At 28.4% G+C, this 16,908-nt stretch overlaps 2 protein-coding genes across 2 annotated transcripts; both read right to left on the bottom strand.

The window, feature by feature from the left end:
• Positions 1-10,341: 10,341 nt before the first annotated feature.
• On the bottom strand, positions 10,342-11,583 carry LOC136074590 (52 kDa repressor of the inhibitor of the protein kinase-like). The gene has a single exon (XM_065786925.1). It carries the CDS (start codon positions 11,581-11,583, stop codon positions 10,342-10,344), a length of 1,242 nt encoding a protein of 413 aa, XP_065642997.1.
• A 158-nt stretch (positions 11,584-11,741) lies between these two features.
• On the bottom strand, positions 11,742-13,738 carry LOC136075486 (uncharacterized). The gene is made up of 2 exons (XM_065788841.1): positions 13,484-13,738; positions 11,742-13,386 (listed from the first exon to the last, which is right to left on the bottom strand). Exons 1-2 carry the CDS (start codon positions 13,678-13,680, stop codon positions 11,751-11,753), a joined length of 1,833 nt encoding a protein of 610 aa, XP_065644913.1. The 5' UTR covers positions 13,681-13,738; the 3' UTR covers positions 11,742-11,750.
• Positions 13,739-16,908: the final 3,170 nt, after the last annotated feature.

The raw sequence follows: 16,908 nt of genomic DNA, 5'->3' as shown, positions 1-16,908 counted from the left end.
CCAGCATTTAATTTTCATGTATCGTTATAATCACAATATCTCTCCTATAAGCTTTAATAACAAGTTTAAAATAAATAAAAATGATAGCTATAATCTTAGAGCGAATATGTTCAACACATACAAACTGCCTCGGATAATAAACAAATATTCAGAGTACAGCATTCTATATCGAGGTCCAAAAGTATGGAATACTTTTCAAAAAGGATTCAAAGGTACGGTAAATTCGTTAAGTTCATTCAAGTTTTTAACAAAAAAAGAAATTTTTAAAATATAAGAAACGTTTTTGGTTAATGATACTTTTGTTGGTTGCTTATCAATTTTATTTGCGAATTACGCGTTTTATTACGATATTTTATTGAAATTTTATTACGCATATTGTAACATATTACGATATTTTTTTGAAATCTTGTTATAGGGGCTCTATGAAAAGATTGCGATAACGTACTGTCATCCTCATCTTCTTTGAGCCCCTATCTGTTTTACTTATTTTATTTATTGAAATTTTATATTACGAAGTTGTAAAATCTTATATTATATTAAAACAGAGAAAAAAAAAAAAAAAATATTTCGCTGCTGATAAAACAAAATAAACTACAGATGAGTTTTACATTGCAAATATCAATAAATAAATTACTTTTAAAAACAGACTAGGATTCAAAGAAGAAATGGGAAAAAGAAATGCAATAATACCTTAAACATTTTATTCAGTCTCTTAGTATAATAAAATTGTCAAAAAAAAGTTACAAGAAACCACAAGAATATATAGCTATAAAAATAAACTACTAGTATAATAAGATAGTAATTTTTTTTAACAATAGCAAAGGTCTTTCGCAACAACTATTTTGCAAATTTAAATATTTAAAGATTTAGAAATATATACAAACATTTAATAGTTAATACATTAAAGATAAAAATTTGTAACTACTAAGATTAATTAGTAAAATTTATTTGAATTTTAAATTTTTAAAAATATTATTCCGCAAGATTAAAATTGCGTTTTAGTTTTTTTTGCTTTATCATTTTTATATCTCTCATTTAAAGTTTAGTATGCTCTCCTTCTTTTCTCATACATAATTTTACATGCGTGTTTTATACAGTTTGTATTTTTTTTTTTTTTTTTTTTACGTTTTGTAGATTGTTGGTATAATATTGTTGATGATATATGCCAATAATATTGATAATATTTACTTATAGATAAAAGATGACGCAGTTAATAAAACAATGAGTTATAGAGAAGTAAAATAACTTTTGATAAAGTTTATTTCAAATTTACATATGGGCGAACCAGGGGCGGGTTTTATCGTTCACTATGGGAGGGGGAGGGGTCGCAGTTTTCCTTTTTTTTTCTTTTAGATTAAATTTTTTGTTATAGAAAATAAATTACTTTAACAAATACCAAAAAGATTTTATAATAATATCATCGCGCATAATATCATCGCGCATGAATGCATCTGTGCCGCGAAATTTTGGTGCTAAAATAATGAAATAAATTTTTTCATAAAGAAAAATATGTTAGCTAAAAATCCAATCCTTTTTGGCTTAAAAAACAATGCATAGAAATATTTTGTTTTGATTTTATTTAAAGATGTCATTTTTGTGTAATATGAGCATGCTCAAATTACCCAGTGATTTTCATTGAAATTACCAAGTTTAAAGTCCTAAAAAGTAGTGGTTTTAATTGTTTTTTGAATAAAAATAAAATATAGTAAAGTTTTTTAATATTTTAACAATACTAAATATTTTTCTGTAATTTAAATCCAAAAAAGTCGAATTTTTATCGTTCAAAGGTTTGAGTTGATAAAATTAAAAAAAACGAACTAATTTTTTTTTTTTTCTTGCGGAAAACATAGTAGTATTGTTTCAACAAAAGTGGCTTAAAATTTGATTTTTTAATGATAAGTTTTGTTAATAACGAATCATTATATTCCAAAAATTAGTTCTAATTGTCAGGATGGAATTTTTTTACAAAATTATTGTTTTTTTGTGAGCTAATTTAAAGTATTATTACCAAGTGGTCTGGGTACCATATTACCAAACCAAGTGGTCTGGGTACTATATTACCAAACCATATTACCAAGTGGTCTGGGTAATATGAGCACTTTTTTGACTTTTTTAAAACCTTTGTGTTTTTAAGAAAAAATTTCGGGTGCCCAAATATCTAAGTGGATCATGAGAAGGGATCCCTAAATATTGTTTATTCGCAAAAATTTTGGATCCAGCCTAATTATTTTTGAAATTATTCCAATTTTTGCTTAAGGTGCTCATAATACCCTAATCTACCCTAATTGCAAATTGGTATTAGAGCGCTAAAAGATTTTGCAACAATTGCATAAGTGCGAATTGGCATAAGTGCGAAACAGTTGTACAACTGGCATAAGTAAAAAGTGCGCCGAATAAATTTGCAAACATTGGCATATGTGTGAAGTGGCATAAGTGCAAAGCAGTTACAAAAACTAGTATAAATGCTAATTGGCATAAGTACGAATTGGCGTAATTACGTCGGAAAATTTTAACTTTATTTGAAACCAGCAAGAAAAATACACAACAACTATAAGTTCAAAATTAAACCCAAGTTTCTAATGTTTTTTTTTTATTAAAAAGTGAATTGAAACCCCTAATCTATAGAAACGATTTTCTGTTGTAACCCATTTGGAATGAGAAACAAGACCTAATTCAAGGTTTATTAAATTTTCAGGTAACACTCTAAATCTTATTGCTATTACGATTCTGTTTCCGTAAACGTGATCAGCTAAGAAATTTTTATATATCTTGTCTGGCAGTTTAATAAGTAATTCACCTAAAGTTACTTTTTCAAAGTTTTTGTTTGCATCCGGATCTGTAACCGTATCCAGCAGTTTTCCTAGGTTTAGTTTAACTATTAGATGCTTGAGGGTTCATTAGTATGAAAGCGCATATAAGCCAGTTTAACCTTGTATTATTTTTTGATGCAACAAATTGTATGACTCCTCCTTCCCATCCAGTATTAAAATTTGTTAAATTACCTCCTAATGCTTGTATCGATTTGTAAACGCCATTTTGAATCGTCCATTTAACTAAAATTGATTAGCAGCTATGTTCGAGTGTTTTTTTTTTATTATTTGATTTTTTTTTGTGTTAAATGAAACAAAAACTTGCCACCTGGTTCCTGGCGTCATTTTAAATACTTTTAGTGCTATGTTTAAAATTTTTTACTTTTGAATAACTTGAAGTACTATGTTTTGTGTTGAATTCTTCATAAGTAAGTTCATCTTCAGTCATTAAAAAATCATTGATTGAACGTCTTATTTGCTGTAATACTCTCTACACTTTTTCTTTAAAAACGTTTTCGTTTTAGAATAGTTTGAAAATTTGTCTGTTGTGTTGAGACATACCTTTAGAAGATATTTGAAGTTATTATTTAGCACCAACTTTATCTCTTTCAGTTTTAATATAAAAATATGTATTATAGGAATTTTATTCTCCATAGAGAAGTTGCATGTAATGTGTGCTTGTTGTTTACAGATAACTTTGCTTCCTCTTAACAATCATAAATTTGACACTTACAATTTAAAATATCAAATATTTTATCGAGATTTAATATTAACTATTATTTTAGTTTCTTCTTTGTTCACAGGTATTAAAAATGAAACTTTTCAAGTTTATATATTTATATATATTAATAATGTTTATTAATATATATAAAAAATAGAAGCTTTAAAATTAGCGTTCGCCTTTTGCCACTGGGTAATAACGGAAAATGCAACATTTTTTACAGTTTCTTTTATTAAATAACTCTGGAGTTTTTATAGAACTGCCTATCGAAGTGTGTATATAGGAAGTTCAGAGGGTAGCAACTCCTTTCACGTATCAACGAATTAAGGTAGGGAGGTTTTTTCGTGTTTCTTGTATTTGATATAACTCTTTTTAAAAAAGGTTCCCATGATTTGCTCACAACTTTTAATATTTATTTTAGTTTATATATAATCAATTTTTCTTGATAATATATGACCTTAATAATTCACTTTTATAATCAAAGAAATTTTTTATTGTCATACTTGTCACTTATTTATAAGTAGTTGGGAAAGATTATTTATAAGTAGTTGTGAAAGATTATTTATAAATAGTTGTGAAAAATTATTTAAAAATAGTTGTGAAAGATTTAGACAACAAAGATATAAGACAAAGATATTAGACAACAAAGATATTAGACAACAAAGGTTAAAATTTTAACAACTTTAGCAGCTAATGTTTTAACACCTACTGTTTTAAGGAAAATATTATTTTCTAAAATCACTTATAAAACTCGGGTTAAGCTGTTTTGGCGATTTTTTGTTAACTAAGTTAAAAGTTTTATTTAAGTTCAGCATATTGAATACTAAACTTATTTAAAGTATAAATATATATGTGTGTGTGAGTGTGTGTGTGTGTGTGTGTGTGTGTGTGTGTGTGTGTGTGTGTGTGTGTGTGTGTGTGTGTGTGTGTGTGTGTGTGTGTGTGTGTGTGCATACATATATGGTATTTATAATTCTTCCTCATAATAAAAGTCATATTGAAGTCATTTTTTGTATAAAAAAGCGGACTCTCCGCGCGAGACATTTTCAGACTATTTTTTATTTGAAGATTCAAATTGCTCATAAAATTCATCACAAAAATCAACTACCCTTATTTTTAAACCTCAATAAAAGAAAACAGGAAAATACGGTGCACCCTACGGTAATATTCAGTGTCTAAGCATGAAAAAACGACAAATTTCCCGAAAAACAACTTAAACAAGACCCACTATTTTGGCTATTTTTATGACTTTTAACCAAATATGAAATTTTCATAAAGTGAAACAGAGTTTTTCAAAAATTTATAAAACATTTTTTATTTGTTTATAGTTTTTTTTCTTTAATTAGTCATATTTTAGTCATTTTCTCATTCCAAACTAAGCGTTTTCCCCAGCAAGACATTTTTTTGTCCTAAAATCCTCATAAAAATCTTCACTAAAATAAACTATCCTTACTTTTAAAATTTAGTAAAAAAAGGAAAAAACAGTGCACTCTACCGTCACATTTTCTGCCTAAAATATGATAAAAGTCCTTATTATTGTGAAAATACCCTTTGCAAAAACTGACTTTTCTAATTTCGTTTTTATAACTTTTAACTAAATATTCAATAATTTTTAAAATTCAACATAATAATTTTAGAGTTTATTAAAAATTTTATAAAAAATTATTTTTTGAAAAACCATTATTTGCTCCTGTTAGTAAGTCAACTTTTTGTTCAAAACAACGCTTTAAACGAAAAAATGATAAAACGAGGATTGGATTTTGGACAAACCATGTCTATTTTGGTAAATGCGCCCTTAAAGATAATGATTTTTATATCATAACCAGGATACGAGCTTATGAAACCAACGACAATCTTACTTGGCCAGTGTGACAAAGTGTTATTTATATTAGGATGCGTGAGTTTTTATAAGGGCGTCTTTATTTTCTGGTACCAAAGTTAATGCAGTCAAGCGTATTATATTAGCAGATTTATTCCTGCTTTGAACTGATGGTAATAAATTTATTGAAACTTCTTGTAAGTTTTTGAATTATTGATTTGGGGAGCTAAACAGTTGCAGTTTGAAAAAATTGTTTCGCCCTTTAAAAATTAGAAGTGAATGCCAAATATATTGTATTTAGAAAAATTGTAAAATTACTGCAGCATTTAGAATTTAAAAGTCGATATGATGATCAGCACTTTAAACATATTTTTAACTGTTCCACCAATGCAATCACATGGTGACTTTCTATGTGATGTTTCAAAGATATTTAACTCTTGTTGCATCCCACAATTTTTAGCATGATTTTCAATGAATTCAATTAGTGTAAATTCTCAACTTAGAAGCTTTACTCTACAACTTTCAATGAATTTACCCATTGTAGATGTACAATTTAAAAGCTTAATAATATTTAAATTCCAGGGTAACGATAACATCTATGCACAATACATTCCCTTGACTTTCGGCTAAAAACAATGTATATAATAAGTATATAATAATTCTTCTTTAGTTTAACTCCACTAGTCATAAGCTTTAGATTTAGGTGTATTGTGCAGATACTTACTGCAAGGGTCCAAAAAATTGATGGTCTTTTGAGCAACACAACTTTACAGCAGCTTGAAAATGCTGTTAATGGGTTTAAATGTGAGAACAAGCTTTGAAAATCCACAATTGTTTAGCAAACATGACTTTGCTGTTGCAAAAACTACTGAACATGATGTTGTTGGCAATCAAACTTTTATGGCAATGAAACAATAATGCTATTTGTCAGACCCAGTAGTAGAAAACCATCTGCTTTGGAATAAGCAAATGATAATTCCAAAGTAGCAAAAAAGTTGGTTAGTGATTTTAATTTCATATCATTACCAAAAGCATATGAACGTGAGAAAAAATGAATAAGCGAAAAAAGAGCTCAAGCATTCTTACAAGTATACCCATCAAAAAACTGTTAAAACAAATAAAAAAAGCAGAAAGAGAAACAAAAAAGTTTAAAAAACAAAAATAAAGATGCTCGTGAAGCTAAAAAGGATGTTAATAAACTCAAGCTAAGTTTCTATAGGCGTAAGTCTATAAAATCCAGGACAAACCATCTGTGATGAGGATGTGCAAGAGATGCTGTTATAAGATGTCCTACTTGTGAGGAGAAATATTGTGACCATAATAGAAGATTGGATTAAGTGCTGTTAATGTCAAGAGTGGTTGCATGAGAAATGTTTCAATTATGAAAAAAGTAATTTTACTTGTGACAAATGTTAGAGGTTCAACTAAACACTTCAATATTACGTTACATAGCCATTAAGTGATACTACAATAAATCGTAGAATTGAAGCAATGGCAGTTAACGTGGAAAATTAACTGATAAATATTTTCCAACAATGTTTATTTTCTTTGCAAGTGGATGAGTCTACCAAAGCAGACAATAATATTTTAATGATGCCATATTTGTCTTATTTTGATAAATGTAATATATTGCAATATGAAATGCTATTCGCAATAAACTTTATTATGGATACAAGTGGAGTATTCATATTTATATCCTAGTAGTGTGAAATCATACTTTATAAAAAAATGTGTGGCCGTGGCGTAGTGGTTAGAGCGCTTGCCTTAGAAGCAGAAGATCCAGGTTCGAAATGATCTCTGTATAAATATTCGCGTCACGGTAAGGAAGGTGGCGTGAACTTCATTGTTAAATGCACTTCCGCGGTGCTCTGTGACAAAACTGTTAGGTCTTCTTGGGACACCTAAATTACAAAATAAAGAAAATAAAATAATCTTTTTAATATTGTTGCTTGCCCTTCTAATGTACCAGCAACAATAGGTCGCTATCGTGGGTTTGTAGCTTTTTTGAAAGCTGAAAAATCTAATTTTTCATTTATTCATTATGTGGTGCATAGGCAACATATTTTTAGAAAAAATTTTGGTTAAAGTTTTACATTCATCATTAAGTAAAGTAATTCGAGTTGTAAATAAAACTAAATGCAAAAAATGATGGAATGTTTCAGCAGCTGTGCCAGAATAATAATGAAAATTTTATAAGACTACTTTGGCGTACAAAATTTCATTGACTGTCAATGATTTAATTAGTTTGAAATATGGATGTGCCGGAATTATAATATTTCAGGCCGGAATGTCGGAATTTATTTTTTACATTTTTTTTAAGACATGTGTCCTATAGGGCAATGTAGAATTATAGGTAAATTTAGGTAAAAAAAATACAAGTTAATTAATTCTTAACAAACACAATGTAATTTTAAGTAAAGCTACAGTTAAGCCGTCCAAAATAATTTTATTTTTTCGATTGTTGCGCTCTCTTTTCAGTGGAGGGTCTTCAAACATTAAAATTGTAATTGAAAGAAAAAAAGAAAAAAAGGATTGCTTCCCTATGCCCTTAACCCTCAGTCGATGTAGCAGCACTCCCTTGTAGCAGTAGGCTGTAAGATAGTCAATGTAACAACACTCCCTTGCAGCAGCAGGTTATAAGATGATGGATGTAGCAGTACTTCTTTATAGGAGGAGGCTATGAGATGCACTAAAGTCGATGTACTAAAACCAATAAATTCTTTTTATTTTTATATCAAAATATCACCACTTTGAGCAAGTCTCCACAGGAAATACAACAAGGGATTGTCCATAAATTACAGAACGCAAAATATATTTAAAAAGCAGAAGTAGGAGATATTAGGCTTTTTTACGCGGCGAGTTTCATTAAACTTAATGGGTTATTTCGATTTTTTATTTAAATTAGGAGTCTGTGAGGAAAAACTTTTGATCATTTTTGTTTTGTTTATTATGAAGTTTGCGTTACGTTATTTATAGACGATCCCCAAGCAAAAAAATAAAATGATTTTAGCTGTAGCTTCGACTAATTTTATTTGCAGTAATCACATATGTAAGGATTTCTTGAAGTTGCGAGTTGCGAGCCTTGCGAGCCATTCGATTGGATCAATAAACGTGTACAAAATTAATATATATCTAGTCTTACAATTCAGGTATAAAATAAAACACGAACTATCTCCAACAATATTTAATCAATATTTTAGTAAAATAAGCCATAAATACCCCACCAGATTTTATGGAAACAATTTTGTAACTCCAAAATTTAATCTAAAGTTATGTTTTTATTCCATTCAGTATCGGGGACCTTTTTTATGGAAAAGTTTTAAACAGATTGTTCATAATAAAAAACAAACACTTCCGCAATTCAAAGCTAATTTAAAATATCATTTAGTAAATATGGAATGTAATATTCTAAATATTGCCAGTCTTTTTTAGAAGTTATCAAAATAAATTTATAATGATACATTAACTTAAAGAACTTTAACAAGTTAACGACCAAAAAACTAAAAATAATAAGAAGATCGACTATTATTAATAAGAATATCAATGTCTTTATCACACTTCTTTAAAAATGTTTACTTTTGAATATTTAGTCTTGACGTTTAAAAAGTTTTATTTTCTTATTTCATTTAATCTAAACATGCAGTATCTTTTTGTAAATTATCTTATATTTATTTTACTTTTGACACTTTTATATATTTTATGTTGTTGTGGATGGAATTTTATTCATTTTATTATAAAAACAACAATACAAGGCAACATGTGTATATATATATATATATATATATATATATATATATATATATATATATATATATATATATATATATATATATATGTATATATATATATATGTATGTGTGTATGAGTCATGTGCGTATGTGTGTATGTATATATACACATATATATTCAGGGGCGGATCTAGCATTTTAAATGGGTAATGCAAAATTTTTTTGTTGATTTACCCCCACCCTCCCCACAATTTTTCTAGGGTTAAATATAGTCAATATAAAAAGTAGAGAAACATTAAAAGGCGCAGCGAGGATGGGGCGGACACGCCTCAGGCAGCTTTTTTTAGGAGTGGCGTCGCTGTTCATATTAATGAATAATAACTAAATTTTGTATTGCTTTTGCAGTATCCATTCTTAGCAGAAATTTTAACAAATGTTGCCTTGGCTATTTTGTTTATAAATTAGACATGTATCTTTAAGCCTAATTTACTTAACAAAGTGCACCAACGAGAAGGTAAACCATTGAACTTTGCACTTCATCTGTATACTGTCATTTTGCCCAAGGTTAGCCCTCCGTTTCTGGATTATTTCCTTTTCTTGATAGGCACGTCATGTAAAGTAATGTTGCCTAAGGTTAGCCCTCCATTTCTGGATTCTTTCCTTTTCTTGATAGGCACGTCATGTAAAGTAATGTTGCCTAAGGTTAGCCCTCCATTTCTGGATTCTTTCCTTTTCTTGATAGGCACGTCATGTAAAGTAATATTAGGTTATTTATTAACGTTAAGTAATATTGGGTTAAGTAACTAGGAATATAATAATAAAGGTTATTCCTCCATTTCTGGATTTTATCTTTATTTTATATTATTAATCTTATATTATATTATATTATTAATCTTGCCTAAGGTTAGCCCTCTGGATTCTTTTTTTTTTAATTTTAAACTGTTTTTTGTTATAATAATTTTTGTTATATTTTTTTATTGAAGTTCTATATTTTAAATATATATATATATATATATATATATATATATATATATATATATATATATATATATATATATTATATATATATATATATATTTATATATATATATATATATATATATACAGATACATATACATATACACACACACACACACACACACACACACACACACACACACACACACACACACACACACACACACACACACACACACACACACACACACACAATATTAGTAAAAATCAAATTAGGAAAAAGTAAAATAAAAGTTAGTACACTACTAAATAAAAGCTAAGTCTAAACGTCTTACACCTGACTTTGAAAAAATGTCAATGACTCTTTCAACATCTGGAAAAATTTCTTGATGTATGGACATTAATGCTAAAGAGTTAAAGCGAGACTCAATCATATTACTTCTGGAGTATGTTTTTAGCCTACGTATAACTGAAATACTTCTTTCACATTCACAAGTTGTTATTGGAATTGTTCCTAAAATTATAAATGCTGTCCTTATATTTGGAAAACCTCTCATGTCAATGGACTTTAAAGTACCAGCAACAGTTGAAGGAATATTTAACTGGTTTTTCCAAAATAATTCCCATAAATCTAACTCAGCATGTATTGAAGTAAAATGAGGCATATCAGATGAATAGAAATTTAAAAATTCATAAAAATCAGATTTCCATGGTTTTTTAACTTGTATTCTGGATAGTACAGTTGAAGGAACTGCTGCTAGACCTTTATAAACAAACATGCCATTTTCTGGAAACCTATTATCTAGCTCATTAATAAGATGTTCAATTAATGGAGAAGTAATGCTATGTTTAAAATAGTCACAAACTGTATTTGTTGGATAATTATCCCGGTAAACCTGGACATTACACAATCTAGGTCTCACTTCTTGTATATCAAGAGTTTTGGCCAAACTAAGAGCGATAGCGTACCATTCAGTGTGATATATATCAATTTTATTTTTAATTTCTAATAACAGATTTTTTAGATTAGTTATTTCAAAACACTGCTGGGATATGTCAAAAGATTTAGTTTGAAGAGTTACAGTAATTGCATAAAAAAAATCCATTAATTGTTTTGTAATAACTAAACTTACAATAAAAGAGTAATCTGTTAATAATCTTAAAAAAGAAGAGGATTTGGAAGCAGTTTCACTGTTATATTCCTTTGACTCATTTAACCCCATCTCCTCTAAAGCATGAATAATAGGTATAAAACTATCAAAAAAAACATCAACACCTCTCAGCTTTTGAACCCATCTTGTTCGACAAGTATCTATTATTTTTTCTTGATTTGGACTTAAATATTTTTTGAGACAGTTACTACGTTTAGGAGATAAGTTAAAAAAATAAGAAATTTCTTTTACTTGGCCAAGAAGATTTTTTACTTTTTGAACTTGGCATGCAGCTGCTACTACTAAACTAAGTCTATGGCTTGCACAATGAACAAATATAGCTTTATGATTAAGAGCTTTTATTCGAGAAGCAACTCCTTTATACTCACCTGCCATACAACCCGCACCGTCATACCCTTGGCCTCTACAATTTTGAATATCAAGTCCAAACTCTTGAAGTGCATTAAGTACATTTAGAGATAGACTAAGACCAGATGTACCAGTCTTGCAATCAATAAATCTTAAGAAATCCTCGCAAATCTCATTATTTGAATTTACATATCTTAAAACAAGTGACATTTGTTCAGTATTTGAACAGTCAACTGCTTCATCACAAAGAATTGAAAAAAAATTGAATGCTTGACATTTTTTATTAAAACTTCCTCAATTGCTTTCCCACAAGAATCAATAAGTTGGTTTTGGGTAGTTTTTGATATATAGGTTGCATTTTTTGGACTTGAAGAAAGATGATTAGCTAATATTTGATCACCAGCATCAACACGAAAATTTAAAAGCTCTATGAAGTTACCAACTCCAACTTTTTGTGTAGAAGATTCCCCAATATCAGGATGATATTTGCTATCATCACGATGTCCACGAAATGCTAGATCGTTTCTACCAAGAAATATTATTGTTTTAATTATTGGAACTAATTTTTTTCGGTTATCAGAAAGAAGTTTCAAACAAGAATTATTTAAATCAACCTCAATAACATTACTTTTGGAATTGCAACGTGAAAGCAATGCATTAAATGAAAGCATAGATTTTTCATGTAAAACACAATTTTCCTCATGCTTTCTATAATCACGAACAGCATTACCCCACTCTTGATGGGGCTTGAAAACTAAATTTAATACTCCAGACTTATTTGGAATACTAGCACCTAGCAAAGTACAAGGAAGACAGTAAGCTCCATCTTCTTTGCTAGAATAAGCTAACCAAGAAAACTGGCTGAGCCATTCAAATTTAAATGATCTTTTTGTATTAAAAGATATTGGAAAAACAAACATAGAATTAGGACAAAATACTTTGTTTACCATATCTAACAAATAAGAATCATCTTTGCCAGCGATTAAAAGTTTACCTCGAACAAGATATGTTGAAACATCATACAAAGAATTTAATTCATTATATGAAGGAATAATAACTGAGTTGGAGTCTAATGACTTAACTATTTTTGAATCTACAGAAGGTTCAAAAGGCAACTCTATGAAAGCATTGTCTTTTTTAAAGTTAATTTTAGATTGAATTTTGACATGTTTTGCAGAATCAAGTTTTTTTTTTTTATTTGTTTCAGTTTGAGGACTAAAAAAGTGTAAAGGATAAGTAGCATCGTTTTTTATAGCCAAATTCTTATTATTGCTAGAAATTAGTTTAGGCTTTTTAATAATTGGTACAAAATGGTTCGGTGTCCAGTTATTATTTTGCATCACTGACATAATATCAGTATTACACCATAAAATATTTAAAACATTTTGATCTTGATTTTTAATTGAACGAAATGGAAAAATAAGTGTATTAAAAAGTTTTTTGAATTTTTCTAAGCCAAAATCAGGATAAATTGATCTAATAGGAATATTTAAAACTGATGACAAAGCAATTAGACATAAAAATAAAGAAAACTTGTTAGCTCGGCAGTTGATCAATGCTTCCATTATTATAATTTCAGAAGCTGATTCACTGTTAATTAATTTAAATTGATCTGAACATTCAAAAGAAACACAGGCTACTAGAACACTGGAAAGATTAGAAAAATTATTGTTTTCAACCTGTTTAACAAAAAGGGAGTACCTCGCATAGTAGGAAACTTTTTCAAACAATTCAATCGAAGTTAGAAGCCTCAATACATTAACTGTCTTCAGAGACGAATTGCTTAAAAGAGAAGCTGAACTGTAGAGGCAATTTCCATCTTCAGATGACCTTAAATAAAATAAAAAGTATACTAAAACAAGCTCAGTTTATATTAAATACTAGCTGAAAATATAAAATACCATTAACTTTAATAATAGGGTTTTACCTTAAAGCAACATAATCTTTAGTATCTTCTTGCTTTGGTATAAAACGATCCATTTCAGTATTTTCAGAAGCCTGACTATGTGGCTGAACTGGACTCTTATTATTTAAAACTTTCAATTCTTCAGTCAACTGGTTTTTATATTTGCGAATATTTGGCAAATGTCTAGCCTTAATTGCATTTGAGACTAAAAAATTCATTTTTTTTTAACTTTAGTTTACAAGCAAAGTCCAACGACGAAAGTTACGAGCGAAGAACGTTTATAAGGTGGCATATCAGAATTTTGTAAAATTTGAACGATTTGGAGCAACTGATGCAATTGTTCTAAACTTTCTACAAATTTGATTGGTTATAAATAACATTTCTTATCTTTTTTGTAAAGTTTTTTGCGGAAGTTTTGTAGCAACTGATGCAATTGTTATTTTATTAAATAGTGATTGGTTTAAACTGTTTTTTAACCAATCATTAATGATTTAGAGTACAATTGCATCAGTTGCTACAAAGTGATCGGAAAAATATGTGAAAAAGTACAAATATGATTGGTTAAAACGTACTTTTTTTTTTTTAAACCAATCGCATTTGTATTTAATGAAGAACAATTGCATCAGTTGCTCCAAAACGCAGGAATTTTGTATAAGTAACGCATAAGTAACTATAGAGATAAAATAAAATCGAGTTTAAATGAATTTTTTTCGAGTTAAAAACAAGTATTTTATTTTTTGTGAATACCAGATTCCAATTTCTACTTTTACTTTTTATTAAGAAAAAAAAGTGAAAAAGAGATACACTTAAATTTAGCGTTGAAAAAAGACTGATGCATGCGCATCATTCGCGACACCCTGGATCCGCCCCTGATATTTATACATTTTATATCTTTCTCAACTAAGTTTATTCTTAATTTTTAGCACTTTTTTGTTTCTTAACTTCTTATACTTAACGTTTGTAAAGATTTTAAAATATTTTACGGGCTTGTAAAATACGATTGTAATGGGGCTCGGTGATAAGGCTAATTGATGCCTTCTTCTTGCTCCAGCCATTTTCTTTTGTTATATTTGTACGTTGTATATATTCTGAACGGCGAAATAAATGAAACTACTACTAAAAGTTTAAAGAAACTTTTTATAACAAACAAATAAAAAGAACATATTAGATTTAAATGAAATAAGAATCAAATTAATGAAATAGATTTTAGGTTTAGAGCATCCAATATCGGTATACCGAAAACCAGCATCCCGACATACCGGTTATTTTTTCAATACCGATACCGAGCTCTCAGTACCGGTATATACCGGTATTTCAGTTATTTTTCTCATCGGACAGAAATTGTTCGGTGAGACCTCTTGTGTGTTTTGACACACACGAAGTCTCACCAAACCAAGTTTCGGTTTTTAGAGACTTATAAGCGTGAAAATATATATTTAAAGAGCTATAAGCGAAGAAAACTTTCATTATAAAAATGGATAAAAAAAAGTCTTTCTAAGATTTTGAAAGCCTTTTTAAAAATTGAGTAATCAAAGTATTAAACAAGAGACATTTATATTTTAAAATATTAAATTCTATTAATAATTAGTTAAAATACCTAAGCGAAAAAATATCATCGAAGAGAACTTAGATGATAGAAATAAAAAAAAGCTTTCTTAGATACAAAGTTTTTTTAATATTTAGTTACCTTTTTGTTATAAATATATATGTTAAATATATGTCTATATAACTATTACAGCGCAAATCTTTTTTGTATTTTTTTTTAGATAACCTTGGAAAAATCTACACAGATCTTGTCGTTTCACAAGCAAACGCTTTCAGAAAGTCTGCTAGCAACCCCAATCCAATTTACGTATGACTTTAAATTGCATAAGTAACGTGCGAGAAATTATAATTCTACGCAGGAGAACATAGTTTTTGATAAAATACCGCGTAAATATCTTAGCTTAAACTTATCTAATCACACTTCCCTTTATAAAAAAAATTGTCCTATTAAAAATTTTTAAAAACGTCATAAGTAATCAAATAATAAAAAAAGTTCTAAAAAATTAGTAAGTCTTATTTATAGTTAGTTTATAGTTACTTTTTATGTTGTGTATTTTGAAGTAACAATTGTAAAATGTCTAAATTAGAATTGAATTAATAAATGTCTAGTTTATATTTTATAATTATTATTTATAAGAATTAATAAATTTCTAGATTAGATTAACAATTGTTAGAATATTTGCCGGAGTTAGAAACACATATTTTATATTTTTATATTTAAAATATTGCTGCAACAAATAGCAAAAGCAAGTAATCTGTTTCATATCCGCAAAAATACTTATGCAATTAAATGACATCTTAAAATTTTTAAATAAGTTCCTGGTCAAAATAACGTTTTTAGAAACGTAATAAATCTATAGCTTAAGAAAGAGGGCGAGAAAAAAAGAAGAATATAATAGGAATTGAACTTGAGCAAATTAGGTAAGTTGTATATGCATATACGTAATATAAAATTTAATTCAGCAGATAGTTTTATGAACTTCTTTTGATACTAATAATGTGGGTTATTACTTATACTTTTGTAATTGAAGAGCATATTTCTAAACAAATCTAGATCTAGTTTTTGTGAAAATGAATTTAGGTAACTTTAAATTAAGTTTGGGAAAACAGTTGTTAGAAATCAATCGAACCAACTTTTAAGAAAGTAATTTATCAAATTACAGCTTTTAAAAGCTTTCAAACCACAATTTAAAACTTCCTATTTTCAAATCGCGAAGCCGTCATTTTAACTTACTGTTAAAATGGCGGCTTTAAAATAGTTATACTAGAAACACTATTCAAAACACTTTTCGGCTCCGTATTAATTTTTCAGCTTGTCTAACATATCTTTCCAGCTTGTCTAGCATACCTCTTTAAATAAATATGAGTCCAGTACACTTTTTGATTAGTCTGTTCCAGTGGGCATGGTAATTAAAATGACATTTTTATATGTTTAAAAATTGTTAAAAATGTCTTTTTTGTGCTCCCCATTAGATAAATTAATTAAATCAATTACAAGTAGATAAGCTCATTAAAAAAAGCGAACAACGTTTTAAAGTTGAGGTGTATTTTAGGACCATTAAGTAACAATGTGAATACCTCTTTAATTTAAAAGAATGAAAGAAAGACGCACAAATTTATCTTTTGTCGAAAAATCTCTTCATAAAGGAGATCAAGCCAAAAATAATTTTGGTTCAGATATCGTTGATCGGCTAACTAAAACTGCAATGGTAAAATTAGTTGTGCATCTCATCCAGTGACTCTCATCCGTCCAAGCTGAAACTACAGAATTGTCATCTGAAACACTTGACGAACATACCATAATGTGCAAAGACGAACCTTTGTGTTTGACATTATAAGGGTACTTGGGCATGGCCATAAATAATGAGATGAAAATGAAAACAGTACCAAAAACAAATCGA

Source organism: Hydra vulgaris, chromosome 01, assembly GCF_038396675.1.
Source record: "Hydra vulgaris chromosome 01, alternate assembly HydraT2T_AEP".
NCBI lineage: Eukaryota > Metazoa > Cnidaria > Hydrozoa > Anthoathecata > Hydridae > Hydra > Hydra vulgaris.
Note: the sequence above shows the minus strand (reverse complement) of the source record. Positions and strands in the feature narration are given on the sequence as shown.

What these genes read in the sequence shown, in the direction of transcription:
- LOC136075486 (XM_065788841.1), bottom strand. Translation starts at nt 13,680, where the DNA reads ATGAATTTTTTAGTCTCAAATGCAATTAAGGCTAGACATTTGCCAAAT. An exon ending in AAAGATTATGTTGCTTTAAG is followed by an intron (nt 13,387 to 13,483) that starts GTAAAACCCTAT and finishes ATTTTATTTAAG; the next exon opens with GTCATCTGAAGATGGAAATT.
- LOC136074590 (XM_065786925.1), bottom strand. Translation starts at nt 11,583, where the DNA reads ATGGCAGGTGAGTATAAAGGAGTTGCTTCTCGAATAAAAGCTCTTAAT.